Source organism: Physella acuta, unplaced genomic scaffold, assembly GCF_028476545.2.
Source record: "Physella acuta isolate Inbredline_101_S28 unplaced genomic scaffold, ASM2847654v3 ptg001586l, whole genome shotgun sequence".
NCBI lineage: Eukaryota > Metazoa > Mollusca > Gastropoda > Physidae > Physella > Physella acuta.
Window position 1 is genome coordinate 122828 of NW_026733100.1, and position 26162 is coordinate 148989.

General features: G+C 38.9%; 1 protein-coding gene across 2 annotated transcripts; it reads left to right on the plus strand.

The window, feature by feature from the left end:
• On the plus strand, window positions 1-25414 carry LOC131929047 (G1/S-specific cyclin-E). 2 transcript variants are annotated; one of them, XM_059285230.1, is made up of 12 exons: window positions 1-120; window positions 1109-1165; window positions 2600-2705; window positions 4101-4151; window positions 21294-21478; window positions 21733-21868; window positions 22094-22240; window positions 22404-22499; window positions 22717-22863; window positions 23345-23456; window positions 23696-23853; window positions 24323-25414. In XM_059285230.1, the coding sequence occupies exons 2-12, from the start codon at window positions 1152-1154 to the stop codon at window positions 24473-24475; spliced, it is 1305 nt and encodes a 434-aa protein (XP_059141213.1). In that variant the 5' UTR covers window positions 1-120; window positions 1109-1151; the 3' UTR covers window positions 24476-25414. The 2 variants fall into 2 exon arrangements, with proteins under 2 accessions (XP_059141213.1, XP_059141212.1); XM_059285229.1 differs by lacking the exon at window positions 1-120 and adding an exon at window positions 454-746.
• The last annotated feature ends 748 nt before the right edge of the window (window positions 25415-26162 follow it).

The window sequence follows — 26162 nt, forward strand, 5'->3', positions numbered from 1 at the left end:
TTGATGGTTTCAGAAACGGCCCCTATGCCATTGCTTTTTTCTGTAATCCTTGAAAACAAACATACCGCTTAATGCATTTTATGAGCTAACATGAAAATTCGATTTAAAAGCTTTCGAATGGTATGTAACTTTATTATATCCAGTCACACATATGCTTTTTTTCAAGTCATATACTATCTGCCTGTCCGATTGTTTACATTTTTCTGATACATTCGTGCTAGGGCTATGCGTTCACTAGCAATGGGTACAAAGACTGGACGAACCTAAAGACGAATTGTAATGACAGTTTCAAGTTATTTTTATCAGTTTTGATGTTTTAGTGTTATTTATGTTTGTAATTTTTGTGTATTCGCGCCGATCTTTTCGGCTGAACTCGGAAATCTGACTTTTTTACCATTCTTCCCGCGATGACCGCCGATTCTGCTGATAAAGCAGTTGGGTTGACACGTTGAAAGAAAGTGATCGGCAATATCAAATTTAATTAAAATAAACGGCTAGTTTTCGACGTTATTAGTTGGAATTTGGCTAATTTAGAGTATATCAAGATAAAACTGAAAAATTAAGTCAAAAAAGTAATAACAGAGTACTATACGATGACCTCAATTTGGCGCCGAAAGCAAGCTTTGTGAAGTGATTCGGCGGGGAAGTCCGGCTGTGACTGAAGAGACCTCAGAACGAGCCTTCATACGGACTGTGCAATATGGTTTAGGACTAGTCTTCCAGTAACGTTTTATACCTTTACTAAGGTTTGTTAACTTATGTTTCAATGTGCAACCGGAAAGTTCATTTATATAATTTAGTAGTGACGTATTGTCGGGTAAAAGCTGATGCAGCCAGCTCGACATAGCCGTGTCAGCAGGTGTCGGTGTTAAAAAAAATCGCCAGACAAAATGCATTAAGACTGTCTCGCCACATCCAATTTTAATATTTCCAGATCTATAGAGCCTATTTCTTTTAGGTATTAAAAAGTAACTAAAATATATCGTTTTGTTTATCTATGTTTGATATCAGCTCCTGATGTTTCTCCATTATAAATGGGTAAATTAATGGATAACTATTCCCACCCATACTGGATGACTGGACTCAGCTGATTTTTGTCTTATTTCAGTGTGGAATAAGAGGAGTGTACTGTTTATCCCCAAAGAAGAAAAATGTCAAGAAGAGGGTAAGTATAGTATAAACTAATATTCCTGCTTTAAAATAAGATGATTTCACTTTAGTCATTGCATTTAATTATTAATGCTAATAAAACAGTGAAAAATTAATAGATCCAGCCCTAATTGAAATAGAATAGGCCCAAAGCCCTAAGTATTATTTTCAATGAATTGGATATTTTTAATTATTCTCTTTTTCCATATTTTATTTTAAGTTTTTGTATTCTAAGCCTATAAAATACCTTCATTTATATATATTATTAAAGTTACTAATTTTTAGTGGTTATAATGAAGTGATAACTGAGACACATGATGTCACTCAATATCAATGATTATTGACAGTACAGGTGCATTTCTTTGCCATATGGTCAATCTTAAAGTGATGGATGTAAACTCAAATAATAGACTTATTTTTGTTCATTTATTTCAATGAAGGTTTGTCACCTCCCCTATCCACATTAATTTTGATGAGTTTGTTAGGCTATAGAATATAGATCTAATAATAGCTGGATTCCATTTACCTTTGGTGCACCGTGGGTTTAGATTATGGCTAGTCACTGAAACAATTGTGATGCTAGGAAAATGTCTGTGATTATTTTCTTCAATAAATAATTACTGCTTAGGCCATATAATAGCTGGATTCCATTTACCTTAGGTGCACCGTGGGTTTAGATTATGGCTAGTCACTGAAACAATTGTGATGCTAGGAAAATGTCTGTGATTATCTTCTTCAATAAATTATTACTGCCTAGGCCATGTGGCTTAAAATACTGAAACTTTGAAACACTGATCAGTACTAAAAGAACTATACAGATGAGTGTTATTTGAAGCTGGAGAACTGCACCATGAGCATGAGAAAAGAAAAATGCTGTTTGAATTATACAAAATATGAAATCCTCATCATTTATAACAATCATTTATAACTGACAAGTAACAGACTTCAAAGCCTTTATTTTTATTTTTATTCTATTCTTTTTTTGGTATCATATTTAGGTATGTAGGCCTAATGTTATGTATAGAAATAACAAGGATGTCTCTTTAGCCTTATCCAATGGCATCACTTGTTTCCTATGCTAGTATGTCTGACAATATGGTACTTACTGTCAAAGACTTGTTCAGAATTACTAATAATAATGTTGTGTGATCAGAAAACTTAAAAATTACTGACTCACATGGTAGAATGACCACTTTGTTAAATGGCTTTGGTAAACATACTTGGAGCAAAAAACTCCCAACAGCCTATAGTAATGTGGGCATCAGGATTTTGTAGCTTGCAAGTCAAAATTAAAATAAATCATTGTGCAAGAAATGGTCACAGTACTAAAAAGTTAGAAAAGGATTAATGTTCACTTCACACATCTACTGTGCTTACTAAAAACCTTTTCTAATATTTTACAACTTTGCTGAATACATAAATCTTGATACCAGAATATTTTTTATTTTAGCCAGAGGCATGCGCTACGGTCTAGGTCATCAGACAATGAATCAGCTGTAGACTTCCCCTCATCTAAACGCAGAAGAACAATGGAATCAGCAGAATTAGATGTCATTGTAAGTATTTTTTTATCAGTCGTTTGTTTATATAAACTGCAATGTATGTATGTATGTTAATGTATATTCAGGCCAATGTTTGTTTTCTGTGTGGGTGTAGAACCAAATAAATTACATCACATTCTTAACATACATTGCCCTTGTTATATTGTTTTCTGTTGAATTGCAGTTTTTTTCATCTGCATCACTGGTTTTTTTTCCCTTTTGATCCCAAGTGTATTGACCCTGAACAAGGTCTAAAAATATACCTACCTTTCAACATTGTTTGCTTGTCATGGTTCACAAATCTTTTGAGGCATACGTTTAAAATCCTGATACAGTTTAGGGCGTCCTTATGACATACTGCTATTCATCATATTTACATTTTTCCCACGCTAGGTGTGCTATTTGAGTACAAAATTAAAGAGAAAAAACTTTAGTTACACCATCCATTCTTACTTAACATGAAGCCAGAAGCTGTTCTGCTGCTGCACATTAATTAACATTGTTTTAAAGGTTAATTAAACCCATATGTTATGTAGACATATTACAGTTTGGTATTAGTGTATAAATTCTTATCTGAAGTCTCAGACATGAGTTAATTTCCTTAGGAAGTCTTATCTGAAGATGCAATTTTTCATACCAAATAATTATTTTTGTTAAACAATGTTAAGTCTGATTCTTTTTTTTTTTTTTTTAAATTCTTGATTTTGAACTTTCTTAAGTTATTACTTCAAGTACCTACACATGATCTGAGCTAGAACCATGAGTGGTACTGGAAGATTAATCTCTGGTCATGTTGGAACTTAGCAAAGTATTTGTTTGACCTTATGTTTGGATATAGTTGGGTTAAATTTTCCATGAAACAAGTGGAAGCATGTTTTGTTATCTTTCAAACAGCGAGGATCAATTTTTTTCTCTCTCTCCTCCCTTTATCCCCCTCCTCCATTACTTGATGCTGTGACTTGGACATTATCATAACTGGGGTGCTATGTGTGTCCTCTCGTCAGCGTGACATGGACAAGTGCTCTCTAGGACCCAGTGATCTGTTTGAACATGTTTTTACGTTTTTTGTTTCGTTGACTGTCAGTGGTGACTTTTTATGTTTGTCGCAACTTGTTTTGAGACCACTCTCTGCTGTGGCTGGAGTGACTGTCTTTTGCCCCTTGATAAGCATCTGATTAAAATAATAGGGCAAGTCTTTAGTTGTTTTGTTACTGGTGAGGGGGGGGGGGGGATAAACTTCTGAAACTGGAGTATGTGATACCAGGTAGTAATCTAGGGCAGTTGACATCACCGTTCAGCTGTTATCATTGGCTATTTATAAGCTTGTCCCCCCACAGTGTGGGTGTGTTACTTGGTGTATCAAGTTGTTCTAGTGCAACATTGAAACTTTTTGTTTTACCATTTACACAGAATGAAAATCAAGAACTGGCACAGCCCAACAGACAACACTTCAGAATCAGGGTGAGTTGTTTTATCCTGGCTTCATTCTCTTGCTCATCACTTCGATCAGCCACTCTGAGTTAGATCTGGGTGTAAAGTTACTTTCATTCTTTTTGTGTAACTGTTGATTAATGCCATCTTTAAACACTAACTTCTTGTTCTTAAATGTAATATTGTTATATGGCCATCAACGGTCTTTTGATTTATTTATGTAAGTGCCTTTCACTAAAATATTTAAAGACTGTTCACATTTTATGTATGAAAAAAATAATTTAAGTACCTATTAACTTAGCTAATTATATACATTACTTTGAAATTGTGTATTAATGGTAGGCCATTTTTCACATTCTCGTTAATTCTCAGCTACCGTTATTTTGTTGTTTTTAATTTATTATATTTAATCAATAAAACCCCTGCACTGTGCTGACTCAGCTGTCTGGTTGAATGTCCTATTGTCTTAACACCAGCCTGCGGAGATATATTTTTTAGTGGCTGTTTGTTTAAGAACACAGTGGTTGCTGATGCTAATTGACTGTTGAATTAGTTTCCTAATGACAAAGTTGTAGACTAACAAATAACTAATTATTAAATTCTCTATATTTTCCCCTGATTTTTATGCAGCAGTCCTTAACAGTGAAGGAATACATTTAATTTTTGCTATCAAAAGTTGTCATCTGTGATTGTGAAATATTCACATTTTAAAAAAAAAATCTACCATTTATATTTTAGCAAACTATTATCTTTTATTACAAAATAATCCTTAATGTACTGGTCATTATTTTTTTACGAAATCATCTCTATTGAAATGGGGTTTTGAAGTTTGAAAGTAATTTTTCCTGAGGATAAAACAAAAACAACTTTAATTAGTGGAATCCATGGTTTGGTTCTCAAAATAGCATTTTTAAAATGTGTGTATCTGTCTGTTGGTGCTGTTAGAATTCTAAACTAATTTCTTAAAGTAAGAACTGGTAGTAGTGTAGTTGTAGTTTTGTCTTGTAATAAATTGTCTAACAATAATAATTATATTAGATCTAGACGTGGGATAAGTCAATGAAAATCCCCCAGTCCTCAAAAACAAAAAACTGCTGCGCTTGTGGGTTTTTTATTCCTCAATGGTCATGACCCACGTTTTTTATTTTAATTCCGCTTACCGGTGCCCAAGTCATTGTTCAATTTTTTCTGTTTACGTTTTTTGTTTGCTTGCAACTTTTTTTTGTGTGTCCGCGCCGCGTGCAATCACCTCTGCCGCCTATTTCGCTTTGATATGGCCCCGCGTACAGATTAACACTGGTACTAATATTTGCGCTCCAAACCTGCCGTTTCCACCTTTTTTCTCTTCATTATTAGGAAGTGGGAGGGGGGGGGGGCATTTCTTTTTTTTTACCTTCCCCGCCCCCTCCTCATCTTCACCCAATCTGCGATCACCGTTAACAGATTATGATAGTGCGGGGGAAATACGTGACCTATTTTTGCATAAAGGACTTTAAGCGCGAATTTTTTTTTCGTCTTCATTGCTAAAAAAAAAACAGGTGTTGCTCCTATTTTTTCCCCACTTAACTTCCATTATTTAGAAAGTCTTAAGTTAGATTGTTTAATCTTTAAAAATGATTCTTTTATTCATTGTATTCTGTTTCGTATTTTTTCTTCTATCATTTACTAAACATAAATCTATCTGACTTTGTGTGCCTGCTCTCAGCTCGTCTGCTCCCATTTCTGAGTGCAGGTAGGCGTCTGCCGGCTTGTACGTGCAATCATTCTCCCGCCATATACTGCTCACCGGCGTTTCTCCCTCTACCCTCCCCTCGCTTGTGGGCTCAGCTCATGTCTTTATGCAATGCGACGCGCGCGCGTACGAGCACTTTCTTGGCCATGACGGGCCGTCTAGTCACTGGCTTTTTTTCTTCTTCCAAAATAAGCAACTCACGTGTTTTTTTATGGGCACACACACACCATCCTGTATGGGTACACACCATCCACCATCCTGTATGGGCACACGCCATCGTGTATGGGTACACACACCATCCTGTATGGGTACACACCATCCTGTATGGGCACACACCATCCTGTATGGGTACACACCATATGTATGGGTACACACCATATGTATGGGCACACACCATATGTATGGGCACACACCATATGTATGGGTACACACCATCCTGTATGGGTACACACCATCCTGTATGGTACACACCATCCTGTATGGGCACACACCATCCACCATCCTGTATGGGTACACACCATCATGTATGGGTACACACACCATCCTGTATGAGTACACACCATATGTATGGGCACACACCATATGTATGGGCACACACCATATGTATGGGTACACACCATCCTGTATGGGTACACACCATCCACCATCCTGTATGGGTACACACCATCCTGTATGGGCACACACCATCCTGTATGGGCACACACCATCCACCATCCTGTATGAGTACACACCATCCTGTATGGGTACACACCATCCTGTATTGGCACACCATCCACCATCTTGTATGTGTACACATACCATCCTGTATGGGTACACACCATCCTGTATGGGTACACACCATCCACCATCCTGTATTGGCACACCATCTTGTATGTGTATCCACCATCCTGTATGGGTACACACCATCCACCATCCTGTATTGGCACACCATCTTGTATGTGTATCCACCATCCTGTATGGGCACACACCATCCTGTATGGGTACACACCATCCTGTATGGTACACACCCGTGTTGGTGTGTGGGTCGGTGAAGACATCTGCTCATTTTTATCTTATTTATCTTTTAATTACTTTTTTTTTTGCTGTTGTTATTCTAACGTTGTTGATTTGGTCAGCCGCCGCCGTGTAGGCATGATGCTAGTTATTTTTGACAGGATGTTGTGTTTGTTTTAACTACTGTGGCCGACTGTTGACTTGTCTCTCTGCTGACGTATGTTGTTGTCACTCAAATTTTGTTTTTTTTTTCTTCAAAAGAATATATCGTCTTAATGAAAGGGGTGGAGGTACCTTTATGTGACCTATTGTCAGGACAGGTCCGTGTGTGTGTGTGTGGGGGGGGGGGGGTGTTGAGACCGGACTGTGTCAACTGGTGTGGTCATATAGTTAATACACTGAGGTGATGTATTGAGTTTAACCAGCGTGCATAAGGCCGCGTCTCACTCTGATCGAGTAGCCGGTACCCATGGAATAGCATAACTAGAATCGATCAATTTTTAACATGCATTCTATTTTTGGGTTTGTCTGTACATTATGTCATGCACGTCGGGATTGGGGGGGGGGGGGGGTTCTTCCAGTGATTTGGGGGGGGGGGGGATAAACTCTTGACCCAGTATAGATTTTATTTTCAAACCCCATTTTTTTTTTTAGTTTTTAGATCAAATTTTAATTTTTACTATTGGAGTGGATTAGGTGCTCCTTATTTTTATTGGGGGGGGGGGGATAACGGTTTGGCTAAGGGCTATTTATTTTTTATCACACGGTTTCGATAAGCAATTAGAAATATTAACTTTAAAAAGCATTTTCTTGTTGTCGCTTTGAGGCGTAATATATATAAAAAAAAATCATACAATAATATGGGCCATGTTTATTTTGGGCGTGTTGGTCATATTGAATCTATATTTAGATTCGAGTTGATCGTGCATCAAGTACTGGGTGAACAAGATCGATTTGGTGGCTGAACTTTTCTGCACGTTGTGTTTATTTATGGTGGGAGGTTTAGAGCTTTGTCCTAAAATGCATTTTTTGTGGTGTGTGGGGGGTTTAATTCATGTGGTTGGGCTGCCCTGGTTCGTGTGGCTGTCAAGTTAACCACCCCACCACATTATAAATGTGATCTTTAAAGCAAATAATCCCGAATTATATTCCGAGCATGGGTGGGGAGTGGGGGCGGAGGGGAAGCACATGTCGCCTTGAATTATTTGCTGCGTCTGCAGTGGCCAGTGACGTCACGGCTCCTGTTACACGTGACCCCGCGGTGAACGATATGGAGCTAACGTTTACGTCATTTTAATTATTGTTGTCGTAAAAAAATAAGGCCCAGCCTTGTATAATATACGTTTTATTCATTCTGCTTTCGTTTATTGTTTATATTATTTATTGGTCTGTTTGTATAATATTGACCAATAATAAATAGTCGAACAAGCGGGCTTGTTATCGATTATAGGGAACTAGTCAATTCATCATTAGATTGAATAGCATTGTAGTGTTGGTATTAGAAAGATTGATCGTATGTACGCTGTCACGCAAAGGTAGCACAATAAGCTACCATTCGTCGCAACTTTCGTTTTTACAACATGCCACGAAAAGTGGTGGCGGGCGGATACCGTGACGTGACAAGACCTGAAATTAGAGTAGCCTCCCTTGATGCGATAGTTTTTGTTTTGTACCGCTGGCTGACCACCTTGTGAGTGACCTGCCACCCCCCTCTGTCCGTGTCAGGGGTGGATGTTATTCCCTCGCCGTATGTGTGTCTTGTGTGGTGTTCATGTAAATAATTAGCAGTTATACGCCCCCTAAGGTGATCATTAGTGACGTTGATGAGCCTGCTGTGAGAGTTGGTCAGCGACACGGTTTTAAACCCCACCAACAACAAGCGATGGCGTTCTTTCTTTTCATTTTTTTTTTTTTTAATGATTATGCCTTTTCTTCAACCTTTCCTGTAAGACTTTCATTACCTCTACTTCTCTTGTAAGACGAATTTCTGATGTATATAAAACATTTCAGAATAATCGGATACATCCGTATTTCTGTTTCGAATGAATGAACTCATTATGACGTAATAATTAGGGAATGACCTCTGTCGTAATCAGTTAACTTTGGTAGCAGCTGAACATCTTAGACCTTACGTCTACAGATGGTCAGCTCTAGCATTCGTCTATGGGCGGTCAACTCGACCAAAACGTCGATGGACGGTCACCTAGACCAAAAAGTCGATGGATGACCTAGACCAAAAGGTCGATGGACGGTCACCTAAACCAATAAATCGATGGACGGTCACCTATTACCAAAAAGTCTATGGACGGTCACCTATTACCAAAAAGTCTATGGACGGTCACCTATTACCAAAAAGCCTATGGACGGTCACCTATTACCAAAAAGTCTATGGACGATCACCTATTACCAAAAAGTCAATAGAGGATCATATCGACCGAAAAGTCTTTGAGAATTACCACAGCTCAAGGCAGACCCCGGGTGGCCAGTGGCAGCTTGTCCCAGTTGGAACAATAGCGTGTTTATGATGGCCAAGTTTTAATGAATAAAACCCCTCGGGTTAAAATGTGTAACAATAGGTTTCATGGCATGAATAGCTCAGTTTTCCCACAAACATGGACATGCTGTGCTGGTTGAAACGACCCTATAAATTAGTTACCAAACCATTCTCTTCTGTGGTCATTTTGTGTACCAAAAACTTTTATACCTTTGAATTAGTACACTAAATATGTGCCCTGACCGTGTAAAATTGTATTGTGTACGTTTATCTTGACCTACTTTGTTGGCTACTGTTTACACTGATTACCTAGTACAGAAAAAAGTGTACTCTGACCTAGGAAATTTGTATTGTGTACAGTATTTTCTACTGTTTATACTGATGACCTACTTTTGGGGAAAAGTGTACCTTGACCTAGTACATTGTGATCTTGACCTAGTGCTCTAAAGCAGTACGTTTGACCTAGTGTACTTAAATTTTACCACGTCATTTTAAAAGTGTACGTGTACTTTTGACCCACTACACTTGTCTGCTCCTATACTTTATCGTACAACATAAAATGTGTACTTGGCTTACTTCAGAAAATATATAGGCTACTTCGACTTAGTATACTAAAGGTGTAATTTGACTTAGTACACGAAATGCTTATCTTTTTAAAATTCTGTCCAAAGTGATAAATAAACCGTCCCTGTTACCCTTCTTATAACATCACCGCACTAGCAAATTATTAAACAATCCTAAAATCTAACAATACAACTTTAAAATCCTACCTTATGCTCATATACCGAGTCATCTTGTACGATTGCCATATTGTAACTAAGAAATATAACTCAAACATCACGTGATGCCACGAAAATCAGTCCAATAACTTATTAATACGTTTCTATAAATCGATTATATCGATTAAAAAAATTCCGGTTTGACAAAGAATGAAGTTAATCGCTTATTAGATCTCCCCAGTTTTTTTTTTCTTCTTGTCTTTGTGTTTGACGGCTTGAAGCCGACGACACCTTGTCCAATTTACATTTCCGCACCAGATGTCGCCTGGTTATAACCACGGACCCCACAGTCTAGTTTCTTCCGTCTTATATGATAAGCGGACAGAGGTTGGGGAAGGACGCTTCTTGGAAAGCTAAATTTAGAAATGGGTAGACCCCTTCTTGTGTTGTCAACTTGGTGGATGTTGTTGGTGTGTGTTGTTTTCTCTGCACGTGGTCGGTGGTGAGCAAGGAGGTGAGGCGTGGGCCGATCCGGGTAACATCTTTAAAAATAGATGTAAGTAAATGCGCTACATTTGTTTTGTGTTGATGGGGTGGGCTGAGTCGATACTGATTCAACCAACCGGTTCTCTTCAACGGTAAGTTCAATATACTTTATTATCGAGTTTAGTTTTTATTTTATATACTTTTAAGGGAGAGGGGGGAACAACACTCTGAAACCATCTATCTATTGAAGATCAGGTTTTCAAGTAGAACCTACATTTTTTTAAAACGTAAATTTAGCAGAAAAATGTCTACAAAAATCTTGTACACGCTCGTCTAATCCAATCCAAATTACAATGGCCAACAGACTTAAGGCACTAAGGATTTGAGTGGACCGTGCTTGTTTCCTCCTCCCCCCTCCCCTCAGTCACAGTTGGCTGACATGACTCACCACGGGTGAGTGGACCCGGGGCTCGTTGTTTGCCGGCCTTGTCCAGACCGAGGGTCTAAACTTGTGTTGGTTATCGTGACCGAGGGTCTAAACTTGTGTTGGTTATCGTGACCGAGGGTCTAAACTTGTGTTTGTTATCGTGACCGAGGGTCTAAACTTGTGTTGGTTATCGTGACCGAGGGTCTAAACTTGTGTTGGTTATCGTCTGCGTCCAGCTTTTGTCGAGGTGTTTTTATTTACCCGCCTCGTATTGTTGGCTGTTTGCGGAGCGATGGGGGAAGGGGTGGGGAAGATGACGCAACCTTTGTTCCTCCGTCGATGGAACTGCCAGGACACGCATTGATGGAGCCGTGACGATATTCTTAGACCGGCCCGGCCCCCACGCGAAAATATTGACGCTACCCACGCCCTTTCACTTTAGTATGGGGTGTAACTTTTCCACCCACGGGGTTTGTGGGTGCCTCGGAGCATTCCATTCAGCTTTGTTAGGGGCCTTTTGTGGGGAATTTTCACATCCTTTACCTAAGTACGGCGGCGCTTTAAGGTACGACTCAATGGACGACTTAGAATACTGGGTTTAACCAGAGTCAATGTTTATCTATCCCAAACACTGCATCGACATTGGCCCACACTACCCTAAATATAAACGACCATGACCTACACTACCCTGAAAAGTATATCGACATTAACCCACACTACCCTAAACAAAAACGACAATGACATTTAAAAATATATCGACGTTGGCCCACACTACCCTAAACATAAACGACAATGACATTTAAAAATATATCGACTTGTGGCCAACTGTACCCTAAATATAAACGACAATGACCTACACTACCCGGAAAAGTATATCGACAGTGGCCCACACTACCCTAAATATAAACGACCATGACCTACACTACCCTAAATATAAACGACCATGACCTACACTACCCTGAAAAGTATCGACATTGGCTCACACGCAAAACTTGGACCTTTTTGTTTTGCAAAAATCCATGTCCTAGTCTTGACCTCGACCTGCACAAGAAATTTTAAGGCAATACAAAACAATACTTAACTGTCATGAAAATAAAGCAAACTCATAGACCTAGATAAAGTGTCAAGTTCTAATTTGCTCACTTCTCGCCACAAATTGTCTGTGTACAGCCGCCTCCATAAAGATGGCTCAGTGGCAACATGTGGATGTTGTTGTATTCGGATGTGGATGGTTAATGTGTGTGCTCGTGTGTTTTTAAAAACTGTCGTGTTTTTTTTTTTTAAAACAGATTATCTTCCCAGCACACGTGAAACATTCAGATAAATTTAGAAAAAAAAGGCTGATACGTATAATTACTTAAACTTCACATGATTAAATGTTTTTGTTTAGTAGTCAATTGGCTGTTATTGTGTTGAAAGTGTGGTGGTGATTTCTTGTAGTTCTTGTTTAACATTTTGAAGAAGTCATTCGTAATTTCTTATCCCTACAACACCCTTCCCTTTATCGTTGAACTTTCTCGTCCGGTCTGGTCATGTTATAGTTTCAATAAATTAGCTATGCATGTTATAGAATCGCCCTTCCCCCCCCCCTTCTTCCCCGCCCCTGATGATTAATTCATGCCCAGATTTCCAGCACTCTGCACGGCCCGGTCATGGTTTAGTTGCCATGGCACCCACTGGGTCCTTCCTGTTGGCCACGCCTCACCTAGGCTGCTGGTCACGTGGCATGTCCAGCACGATTGTCCCTTGAGCATCAAGCATTGATGTCCACCCCCAACATACTTTATTAACTTAATCTCTCTAAAAATGTTTGCTTACTTTCAATGATGCTTTTATATAAACTTATAAAAAAAAAAAACAGTTATTGCTGGGAAATTGTCTACAGTTTTAGAGTATTTCAACCAGCTTCATAGTTGGATGGTTTTTGTTTTTTTCTTCAGATACCCACATTTTTGTTTATTTTTATTTCCCCTCCTAAAAACCAACGAACCGTAACCGAACAAGGTCCAGTGATCCAACCACTATCTCAAACCGTCGGTTTTATTGCTAAATGCTATTATCTCCCGATGGATGGGCTTAAGGTTGCTGGTGGGCACTAATGACTTGCGATGGCGTGTGTGTTGGGTAACGGTCATGGTAGTCCTGCCCCAGGGGGGGGGCGTCAGTCAGAAATAAATACCGGGTGGGTTTTTTAATTGTTGCCTACGCCTAATTAGATCTTTAATTGCCTTTCCCTGGCCGGGAGATAACGGAGACAGGGCGTTGGGAGAGTGGGGGTGTTACGGTTGAAGAAATAATTGCGAAGGGGTTTTTTTTTCTTCTTTTCGGATAGCGTGACGGGTTCGGTTTTAGATGGCGTGGGTTCGCATCCTTGACACCTGATGCCTAGGGAGGCCGAGGCTTTTATCTGAACCTTCATGGAAAAATTTCATGCCCGTTAATGTCCGCGTGGAATAGTTCGAGGTGTGGGAAGGGGGTGGGTAGGAGAACCTAATTACCTGGACTAATTAAAATGTGTAGTTACACACATGACTTGGAGGGGGGGGGGCTAATATCCTCTGAGATGTTGGTCTAATATCGTTCACATTACTGATTTAAATTTCTTAATGGTGTACTGTCCTATGCTAAGATAATAAATCTGTATCATCCATGTATAAAATGTGTTCAAGCATAAACAAGAAAGAAAGAAAGACGTTCGATATAGGTCCGCATGTGAACATAACAACGGATTTGTTTCGTATACATGCCGCGAACACTTTACATATGTTCAATATACATGTACAACAACAAACATGGATATGTTCCATATACATGCGAGAACACTGAACATTGTTACTAAATCGTTGCGCATGGGTTGCTAGTCCGCAACGCTTGACTGGCTATGTATGAAATCTTACAAAACTTCTTCCGTGCTTTCCAGGAAAGAATTCCTGATAGATAAAAGTAGGAAAAAAAAGCTTTAGAAATATTTCTCTTACATGGTTCACTACCCTCACCCACCCTATACCCGTCTAATGTTAGAATGTGTAGATGTAAAGCTCGAGTTTATGAGAAAGTTTTGTAATGACTTGAGGATAAGTCATGTGATTACACAACTTGACTTGTGTGGGAAAAATCTCGATTAAATTAGAACTTTGATTTGCTTATTCAGGCCGGAGTGTCCCGCGTCTCTAAGCTGAGTGGATAAGTTTAATTAAAAATGGATCATTGTGGATAAGTAGCATTATCTTGAGCCGTTGTGGACAAGTATAGTTATCCTGGGTTGTTTCCTAGACCAAAGACCGCGAGCTGTAAGTGTTGTTGTGGATAAGTACAAATATCATGTGATGTTGTGGATAAGTACAAATATCATGTGATGTTGTGGATAAGTACAAATATCATGTGTTGTTGTGGATAAGTACAAATATCATGTGTTGTTGTGGATAAGTACAAATATGTGATGTTGTGAGGGGACTAAAGGACGCAATCACGGTGGGTCGTTGGATTGAAAACAAAAACATGCTCGTCCCCCCGGGCTGATTGTGTTGGTGTGCTAGAAGTGATACCTGACCCTGGCGTGGGTTAAAAGTAAAATGGACGCGATAATTATGTTAGCTACAAACAACCTCTATCGGGGCGATAAGGGGGGTGAGGATGGAGTATGTCCATGGGGGGAGGGGGTGCCTGGCTTACACTCAGGGGTGGCAATACTAGTTAAAAATCTTATGATGAATGAGAGTTGTGGGGGGGGGGTGCTTTATTGTTGAGTACTTGGGGGTGGGGGGCCTTTATTGTTGAGTACTGTGGAGGGTATTACGTAGTTGACCACACTTGGAACATGGTTCAACATTCTTTTCTCATTAGCATGCGGCTGTTGAACCGCCCAACTTCCTGCCCTGTCCAGGGGGGGGGGTGGTATTTCTGAATAGCTGTGTAGGACCTTGGTCGGGGGGGGGGGGGGCATTGCTGAATAGCTATGTAGGAGCTTGGTCGGGGGAGTTGATGACAAGTTTTCTATTTATTTCAAATTAAAAATATTTTGTTAAAAATTTAATGTATTAGCCAGTCTGGCCACACCATATTATTTAATATTCAAATTTGCTATTCCCCCCCCCCCCTCCCACCAGAATCACTTAGTTCGGGGATATTTAATAACTTAGTCCAGCGTAATTGAATACCTTTTTCCGCATCATCCTTCCTGGCACATCAACTCTCTTTGTCGTTTTTTTTTTTGGCCATGAAATCTGGGGAGAGAAAAAAACCAGCCACGTGTCTGTGATCATTAAAAAAAATTCAAGCTGGCCAAAGACAAATTCACATCAAAGCCTCCAGCAGATACAGATCGCGGGTGCCCAGTCACCGATGGTTCGGTCGGTGATCCCTTCACGCGTGATCGACCCGTGGCATTTGAAACAAAAATCGATGAGATCGTCAATATTGCTTTGTTCGGCCTTTCTGTTTCATTGAGGGGCGGAAAAGACGAGAGAGACACTACTCGCGGTCATCGCCAGGCGATAGATAATTAAACGGGGGCTAATAATAGCACCATCGTGTACAACGAGACTAGCTGTTTGTTAAAAAAAAATGTCGAGTTAATTTTTCGGCCCACTTTTTGTAGTTAATTGTTTTATTAGCTTCTGAGCACAGCATTGATCACAATTGCTTATTCGTGGCAATTAGCGTTTTATTACCTGACCACCCTACCTCCCTCTGTTTAAGTTATCTTACCTACCTTGTTTTACTCTGGACATCCTCCCTTTCTCCATTGAGCTTGACCATCCATCCTCCCTTATTTTACTTGACCATCCTCCCTCACTCTTTAACCTGACCACCTTCCCGTGTTAATCCTGACCATCCTTCCTCTCTCAACTCACCGCACCCTCCTCCTCCTTTGAAGCTGACCATCCACCCTTCTTCCGTTGAAGCTGACCATCCTCCCTTCCTCAGTTGAAGCTGACCACCCTCCTCCTCCTTTGAAGCTGACCATTTAAGCTGACCATCCTCCCTTCCTCAGTTGAAGCTGACCATCCTCCCTTCCTCAGTTGAGCCTGACCATCCTCCTGTTTAACCTGCCTAATCCCCATTTGTTTAGCTTGACACACCTCCCCCCTGTCCCCACCTCCCAGTATTAGTACAACCCCCACCTCCCCCAGTCCCGATGTACATGAACTGCGGCACGTCCCCATCCCACCGCCCCACCGATTAAACTGGACACTCCCCCCACCACTCTCATCCTGCTGACCAGACCTAGGCACTGTGAAGATAATCTTAATCCCCACCGCCAACAAGGATAATCCATTAATCTTGTCGCGAGGAATTTACAAAGCTTCACCAAACATGTACCAAGGATTTATATTTTAGTATCAAAAGTCACATGGCGACTTAAGAAATCTCCTCCACCCCCCACCCAATCATTTCCTATGGGCCTATCACACGGGGGTCTAATGGACCCTGGAACACGTATTCTAGGCTCCAACTTAGTGTAAACATCAAACATTCTTTAACACCAAACATCGTGGAACGCCTCCCACCTCCCCCTCCTTGGCTTAAATATGTAGGCCTACTACTTTTATAACAATTACTTGATGCAAATCGTAATTGTGACCGTTTGTTTATTTCGTCGTAGTCTACATCATGAACACACACTCACACACACTCGTATTATTTTACACAAAAAGTAGAGTAATTCGTTTAGAATCATTTAAAAAAAAAATTCTTCATAATATGGTCAGTTTTGGGATAAAAGAATGTATATATTGTAACACAACGCAGTCTTTTAAAAAAATTCTCCTTCTCTCCTATCCTCCCCTTCCCCATCTTGATAATAAAAAAAAACCAGACATGATTTTTGTTACCAAACTACAATTGAGCCAGCCAATAATCATTAATCCTCTGAAACAAATCGCCTGTAGTCCGGCTAATTGCCAGAGATCATCTCCTTCCATCCATGTATTCACCTGCTGATAGAGCATTTGTTTTCTTCTCTTTGCCGCCCCAACACCTGTCTTACGATTATGCAATACGTTTTTATCAGCCCAATTTTTGTTTCTCTCAAGTCATGGATCATCTCTTCTTACTCCCCCCCCCCCCTCCCCGAAATCACCTCCTCCCCCCCTCCCCGAAATCACCTCCTCCCCCCCCCCCCCTCCTGCACCAAAACTAAAACCTCGTGGTCTCGTGAGATTTGACCGGCTGACCACTGAAAGAAGCAGCTTGTTTTCGCCCCCTCTCTTTTCTTGACCAGACAGCGTTAAAAACCATCCATCCTGTCTAGAGGCTTCCATTGAAGTTTTAACCTTGACCTTGGCTTCAGAAAGTCGCACATAAATTTTCTCAGTGCATTAAAGCATGGCCGTATTGTATTCCTGTCTCTCTCTCCCCTCCCTCCTATATCTTTATTTTTCATCACACATGTCGCAGTTTTGGATTTAAAAAAAAAAAAAGTGTTTTTAGTTATACCTATACTAGTTATACTAAATATACACAGCAATCTAGGGAATTTAAAATGGTTGGTACTGATGTCGATCACGTGGTACCCTGGAAACCGTTATAACCTGGATTAATTGAATACGTCACATGACATCAATTTCCTGCCCCGCCGATCAAGACTTTTCAATTTAGGTCTAGTGTTTGTTAAAAACTAGAATCGGCTTTTGACCTGGTCTGCGCCATTGGGCATATCACTCAGCTTAGAAATGGAAAGGAAATAGAGGGGGGGGGGGGGTGGAGTTTGGCGGGAGAAGTAAAAAAAAAATCCTTCAACCGAAGGTCAGTACCCCGAGGGTGCCCCCCCCCCTGTGACGTCCATTCAACAAGCAGACGATTACGTCACCGGAGATTCCCGGGCGTCCACTCCCGTCCCGCCCGAGCGGTTCATATCTCGTCTCGCATGAGTTGCGATGCTGTATTGAAGCCGTCTGGCCGATGAATGTGAGGCTACCGCTGTGCCTAGCCCGCTGACCCGGTGTTTTATGAGATGTTCGAGAATTTCATTCTTTAATAAATTGTAGACCCCATTTACAAGCAAGTTGCTCAAACTGCATTGAAATAGTTATTAATTTGCTATGTACATTGATTTGGTCATCTTTGAGCCATGTTCGCACCAAGTATGCAGCGAATGATGCAAGGTCACCCTAACATTTGTTAGGTTTTCCACCACACATAAGGCATTCTTGGATTCATTTTTTTCATCGCTGTCTACTGAAGATTATTCATCAGTAGTTGGTTGTAACTTGATGGCTGAGGTTGCTGGATGAACCCAACTCCTTCAAATGTTGGATCCGTAGTGTATTGGTACAATCATTATTTTATCCAGACGATGAAAATGTATCTGCTCATCCATCTAGCCGCCTTAAGTTAATCTTGTTCTTTAGGGGCGGGCTGGGTGTGTTTTACACGTCTGGGGAAAAATACGCTTTAACCCACTTACTGGACAAAAGGATAAGTCAAGGCCATGTTTTGTTCTCGCTAATCAGCCTCGAGCCGGTCTGCGATGACGTAGTGGATTGTTTCAACATGGACTTGACCACAGGTGTCATCAGCGAGGCGTGAAAAAAAAAACCGCGACGACGTAAGTATTTTGTAACAAAAGCACTGGCGTCAGTGAGTCTACAAGAGCGGTCATCTTCCGGATTAAGATAAGCAAGTAGACCGGACAACAACCACATGTGCGGACTGCCCGGGGAGGAGTCGGTGGGGTGGGCAGGGCCTATTTAAAACTAAAGAAGACATAGATGGCCGGCTCACTTTCAGTTGGGAGTTGAATTTTAAGCCAGTCAAGTGGATCATTGCTTGCCCGGTCTGACTTGGTTTCGTTGGAGAGTTGGGCGCAGTCGAGTGTTCGGATTTTATAGCGTGACTAGCGACTTCACCATTTTATTCATCGTGCTGGCGGCTTCACATCTTTAGGACCTGCATATTTATCAACATTGTATTTCGGACTTTCAACCTTTCCGTGTTGTCTGGACTGGAGTTATAAAAATTTATTTTGGACTTGGTTTGAATCTCTGCACGTGCTCAAGTATCTGCATGTGAGTGTGCAAATAACGTGCAGCATGCCTCAGGAGCCGAGCCTTCTGACGGAGTTTGCCGAGTTCTGTGAGAACCAGATCTACGTGCAGCTGGATGTAGCGTCAGAGGTCGAGGTGTTGACATCCTCGCCAGTGGTGAGAGTCCTTTAAAAAACTTTTGGATAGTTTGATCAACTTTTGCCCCACTGCTAATATCGTAGTGGTTTCAATCCGAAGTTCTAAAAGTTTAAATTTACGTATTTTAGTATTCATTTAAGACTTGAGTTTGAATGAGGATTTAAAATGCGAACTAGCAAGGTAATTATATTATTGTGGTTTTTTTTTTTATTCTTGCCGTTTATCGGAACAGTGAGACCCTTTATGCAATCAACGTTCTGAGCTAGGTTTGCTAAAGGATATCGCTCGTCTATTTGAAAAGAATCATGTTATTGTTCAAAGATGGAAACAATTTCATATCAAAGAAGCATGTCTTAACACCCTGCATACTTTAAACTTGATTGGTCTTAGCAATTGAGAATTATTTAAATTACAAGTAAATATTTAGTAGGCTTTTTTTATTGCATTTTAAATTAAAGCAAGCTTCTAAAACTGGAGTCAATGAACCTTTCGCTTTCAGCAAATAATCTGATATTTTTTTTGTAAGTTAAGATGTCGGGTTCTAGAGTTCACATCCATATATTCACTGATAACACCCAGCAAGCACAGCCAACACTTGCGTGTTCAGCTTGGCTGTTGAACTCATCAACACATGTGTTGTGATGTGTGAACGATAGTTTTCCCCGTAACTCCCCCCTCCCCTACATGACCACCTGTAGCGTTCCCGCGTGTTTCAGTACTTTCGTGTGGACACTACCCTTGGTCGTTTGATGCAATTAAACTTCATTACCACTTCCCTAACTCGAGTTAATGTGGGTACCAGTTGGTACAGAACCCGTAACTTTTCATCACAACGTAATAAGTAGCCCATTGACTTCGTTACGTCCTCTATTTCCGGTATCTTTAGAACAGTCCCAAATATTCTCAACTTCGTTCAGAGGGAAAGACAATTTTAAAGACGTAGAACTTTTAGTTATCTCCCGTTAAAATAAAATTATAAATAAAAAACACACCTTTGTTTTATTGGCGCGTAATCTCAGTGAACACTGGTCATCGGGAGCTATTTTTGGAAAGTGATGAAAAATACCGTCTTTATTCTTAGCTTGGTCTAAGCTTAGTGACCACGGCTAAGGCTGTGTTTTGGTTGTATTAGTTAGGAAGGCTCTTCACCAACACATAACTTTTTGGACTAGTGTATTGAAGCAGTGTTTTCATATGTGGAAGATCCTAATGTGCCTAGTGTTTATATTGTTAAAAGAATGGCGTTAGGCAGTATAAACAAACATTTGAAGACAATGACCATAGCCACACCTGATATGTCAGAGTACTTTAATGTTGATGATAGTTATGAGGAGACAGAAGAGGTTTTAGATGGAAGTACTTGGTCTTCTGAAAAGTTGGAGAATGACAATTTTGAGGCATGTTGGTATCTAGAACTTGTTCTTTGTCTTTAAATACAGGTTGTTACAGGTGGTTAAAAATAGTTTGATTTCATCAGTATCTATTGGAGATTGTCTAGTCTATACAGACAGATCTAACATATCAATGGTTCTATTGCAAAGACTTTGCTGTCATATAACTAAATGTCAACATGTTTTCATGATGTACATGTTTTTTTCTTCAGTATTTTTGAGCAATATTTTTAATAGAACTATAAACTGAAATCTTTAAAGATATGTCTCTTCAATAAACAATTATTCCTGTTTACTTAGAACTTAATACACTCGGCTTGTTAATGTCCAATGCTAATCCTTAGCCTATTCCTACGATAAGCCTAACCCTATTTTCTAACCATAACACTAGTCAAGATTACAATACTACTAACAATTTTACACACCTATTTTTGGAAGTCTATTACAGGATATCAGTATTTTCAATGAAATTTTGCAAGTTGTAAACTAACATAACTACTTTAGCCAGATAGTTAGCTCTACGTTTCAAAATCGGAGTATAGTCTATTTGGGAATTATTTTAAAATATAATTTTTTTCCAAATTGTAGTAGATCTACATACGCCTGTGTGCTTTTTTGTCTTTGGTGCCAAAGGAAATAACTTAAATTCTCTATTACTTCTTCACAATTAGTGTTTATTATTATTATCCTTTTTAGTGTTAACTTTAGGAGATAGTTTAAAGTAAAAATTATGTTCCTTTCCAGAAATCATTGGATATCATCTTTGCTATTAACTTAAGGAAAATATTTTTTCTTTCTTTCCAGAATCAGTGGATATCATCTTCTTTGGTGCCAGCCACAGGTGCTTCCTCCTCAGAAGATGAGGTAGACGGGGGAGAGGTCTCTACCCGGGGCACAGACAGGTTCCGGTCACTAGATTTCCAGTTGCGCTTCACAAATGTGTTCACCACGCCACTCGGCTCAAATAAATCTCCACTTCCCAGCTTTAAGTAAGTAACCTCTTTGTACTTGGCTTTAGACTTAAAAAATACAAATTCCTTGTGTTTCCTATAAATGGCTTTACTGGCCACACTTGACTTTAAAATTTTCAAGTAGTAGAATTTAAAAAATGCTATTCCATTGTATATTCTGTATCCAAGTCTTTTGGACATCTACAAAAAAAATTTAATTACAAAATTAGCAAAATCTTAGTTCAGTATGAATGTTTTTAATAATCTCCTATTCCGTAATTTCCATTTTCCAGCTGGGCAGATTCACAGGAAGTTTGGCAGAACATGATCAAAAAGGAAATGACATTCCAGCGGGATTCTGGTCTGTTCCAGAACCATCCAGAACTCCAGCCTCGCATGAGGTCCATCCTGCTAGATTGGCTCTCAGAGGTAATTGGCTTAAAACCCACACACATTTGTACCCCAGGACTGCTATAAACCACCCAACATTGTAGGCTTTAAACCCACACACATTTGTATCCCAGGACTGCTATAAACCACCCAACATTGTAGGCTTTAAACCCACACACATTTGTACCCCAGGACTGCTATAAACCACCCAACATTGGCCCAAGGGAGAGCAAATGTATACAAATACTTGTGCCAATCCTTTAGGTGTGCGAGGTGTACAGGTTACACAAAGAGACCTTCACCTTGTCAGTTGATTTCATTGACCGGTACCTGAGTGTGACCAAAGGAGTCCCCAAGACACAGCTGCAGCTCCTTGGTATCTCTGCTCTCTTCATTGCTGCCAAGTTGGAAGTAAGTTGACATTTGATTGGTTCAAGTATAATGAAAAATTGTGTGTTTCATTGGCACATGAAGTAGCCTGAACCTTACAAAAGAGTTATAATCATATAAATTTCTAGATTAAATATTTGATTTTTTTTACTTGCTCTATATTTGTGTCATTTTATTCTCCTAGGAAATATATCCCCCTAAGCTTGCGGAGTTTGCTTATGTGACTGATTCAGCGTGTTCAGAGAAAGATATTATTAAACAGGAGATGATCATTGTTAAAGTAAGTCTTTAAACACCAGCTTTTATTTCTCAATACAAATATAAATAAAATATTTATCATTATAAAAATTGTAATTTACAGATTAAATTTTAATGCCAGACTAAATCACAATATGTAGAAATCACAATATGTAGTGAAAGTGAATATTTTAAACTGCTGCGGTAATTTCCTGTACATTTTGTAGTAGCTTGAAATTTTAAAAATAATTTTTTCCCAGGCTTTGAAGTGGGACCTCTCACCCATGACAACCAACGCCTGGCTCGGGGTGTACCTTCAGGTGGCCAACATGGAACACATCACTGACCAGGAGCTGGGCTTCGTGTTCCCACAGTTCTCCACACATGCATTCATCCAGATCTCCAGAGTAAGCACAGTTCTCATGTTTCTTTACTGTGGGTGTCTTTGTTTGTTTTAGTTGTGTTTCTTTACTGTTGGTGTCTTTGTTTGTCTTAGTTATGTTTCTTTACTGTGGGTGTCTTTGTTTGTCTTAGTTATGTTTCTTTACTGTGGGTGTCTTTGTCTTAGTTATGTGTGGTGATTTAGGCAATAGGTGTGTTTGTTTAGTGTCTACCTCTGGTGATAAACTGTGTGTAGTGGTTTAGGGGATGTCTGTTTAACTGTGTAATGGGTGAAGGAGTGTTTCTATTTTAGCTAGCTAAATTCTGTGATTTATGGAATGTGTTAGTTGATATGATATAGGAAATGTCTTATATGAATAGTTCATTCCGTGATTTATGGAATGTGTATTAGTTGAGCAATATGTACTGAAGTAGGAAAGTCTAAGTAGTGGTTTATTGTGTTGCTGTACAACTGGTGTAACTCTCCTTATTTTATCATTGTTTTAGCTCTGTGACTTGAGCTTGATGGACGTGGGATCCCTACAGTTTAGGTACAGCATTATTGCTGCGTCAGCCCTGTATCATCACACAAACGAGCAGCTTGTTATGGACGTCTCAGGTAAATAATGCAAAGTACCTTTCTTTTTTTTCTTTTAAGTTTACTACCTTCAGAAAATTTGTTATTGGATTTTAAAAATTTAATTTTTATTGAATTAAATTGTATTCCATTCAAACAATTTAAACTGTACAAGTAATAATACTTGTACATTCTCCTAGAGCCTTTTTAGTCTACAAGACTTGCATTATTTTATTCAAGAACAGCTTCGCAAGTATTTTAAACTTTTTTTATTGTTCCAGGTTTTAACTGGGCCGACCTTTACCCCTGCATCAAGTGGATGGCACCTTTTGCCAAAGCTATCCTGGAGGTGGGCCAGTCCCCCATCAAGTTCTTCCAGAACATCAACTCTGAAGACTGTCACAATATACAGACACATAATGTGGATATGGCACTAGTTGTGAGTACAATTTTTTTAAATTGTGAAGATTTGTCTTTAGACTTAACGATCCATAAAGTAGAGTACACATGGTTGAGGCATACTTTCCCAACAAAAGACAGGTGTTTATCAGAGCTGGGTGGAATAGGGATGTCCTACAGCCCCAAGTCCAAACTGAGATCCAAACTCATGACTTACGTGCTATCAGCCCAAGACTATTGGCTGCACGGTTATTTATCTAACAGAATATAAGAGAATATGAATGGCTAGTTTTGTTTTAGAAGGCTTCTGTACATTATGTAGATCATATCAGTCAATAATAAAAACACATTTATTTATTCATATTTCCATTTTGAGTTTGGCCTAATCATGGGATCATAAGGACACTATGTTTTTTAATATTGATTTTCATTTTAAGTTGATCTTTAATACGCTGTTTTGTTTCCTTTTGGTATTTGAAATTAAATATAATTTTTTTCTTTTTGTGTAGGATCGCGCGGCTGCTCATCAAACTGCATTCAAAGAGAAAGAACGTGAGTGTCCATCATCTCTGGACCTCTCTGCTCAGCTTGTTGGACTTCTGACCCCGCCCAGCAGAGGTCACCCAGAAGCTGTGATGGAGGATGATGACCCAGACAGTTAGTACCAAGCTACCACACACAATTTTTTTACTCTGTGGATTTATGTTAATGAAATGCATAACTTGTGAATTGGAATGTTTTAATTACATGACATTCTTAATGTAAAATAATGTAAAAAAAAAAAGATTTAAAGAAACTAAAAAAGATAACATGTAAATATTAGAAACAAGTTAAATGTAAATGAAATATCTAGACATTCTTCCTACTTGATTTCTGTGCATGCAAGTGATTTTGAGTCCAAAAGAGGTTGAAACTGTACATCTGAGATGGTTTCTGTATTGTTTTGAGGAATTTTGTAATGTGTTCAGATGTGTTAAGTACCACTTAAATGTTTGTGTTTATCATCTGAGATTGTTTATCTGTATTATTTTGAGGAATTTTGTAATGTGTTCAGATGTGTAAAGTACCACTTAAATGTTTGTGTTTATCATCTGAGATGGTTTATCTGTATTGTTTTGAGGAATTTTGTATCGTGTTCAGATGTGTTGTGTTTACTGTGTGACCACTTAAATGTTTGTGTTTATTTGTTTGTCATGACAGTAGCCCATCATTCCATTTTTACTGTCACGGGAAAACATTTGTTTTTATAAACAAAAACAAAACTTTGTTGTATGTGTAAAGTTAATTCATAATATAATGATGACCATAATATGTTTTAAAATAATAATGCATTTTGTATCATAAAAGTGTACATAGTTTTCATATTACTCAGTGACATTTCAGTTTGACAAAAAAAAAAGTTGTGTACATAAGAAAAAAAAGGGTTTAGTAAATTCTAATATATTTTTGTTTGTGATTAAAGTCTTCGTATGCATACTGTCTAAGGAAAGATAGTTGATTTATTATGTGCAAAAATATCCAGTGGTGTAATGCAATTTTATTTTCGTTGCTACCAGTTGGTCAAGCTGTTGGCTAAAAAAAAAACCAGAATATTTTGGTTATTGTCACAATATTTTGGTTGTCACAATATTTTGGTTATTGTCACAATGTCCAAACACAGCTTAGCCATGTCAGTCATCTGTTTGTCATTTTTAAAATGTATACGCATGAAAGAATAAGTGATAAATCTATGCCACAGTGTGAATGATTTGTCAGTGATAAATCTATACTAAAAAGCTGTGTGAATGATAGCGATTGACCTGTACCATTGAGCATTTTGAGTGATTGATCTCTACTTCAGAGCTGTGAATGATTGTGTTGTCAAAGTGTTGTAACACAGTATTGTATTGCCTTCAAGTGCCTTATGTGGAATATTTATTCTCCTACTTACATAAATTATTTCAGTTTTCTGCTCAACTGCTTATTTTTTCCTGAATTTTTTTTTTTTTAAGTTAAAGAATTCTCGTAGTGACCCTCATTTTTAAAAAAAAAAAAATCTGTTTTCTGATGACTTTCAGGGTTACGGGTATTTAGTAAACAAATATTTTAGTAAACAAACCCACAGCTTACTGCCATGCTGCTGGTAATTGTTCTATTGTGATGACATGACACTTCTTATGATTGAGGAAATGTGATTTTTCAAAGTATACCAAAATATAAATAATTTAATTGGCCATATAGGTCACCTTATTTTACTTATAAAAAAATTATTTTTCATTTTTTTTTTATAGTGTTTTCTTTGTATTTTTTTGTATTATTTTAAACTTGAGATAAAACACTTCTAGGGAGAGAATGAGTTAAAATCTTTAC

What these genes read in the sequence shown, in the direction of transcription:
- LOC131929047 (XM_059285230.1), top strand. An exon ending in TGCTAGATTGGCTCTCAGAG is followed by an intron (nt 21,869 to 22,093) that starts GTAATTGGCTTA and finishes CCAATCCTTTAG; the next exon opens with GTGTGCGAGGTGTACAGGTT. An exon ending in CATTCATCCAGATCTCCAGA is followed by an intron (nt 22,864 to 23,344) that starts GTAAGCACAGTT and finishes TCATTGTTTTAG; the next exon opens with CTCTGTGACTTGAGCTTGAT.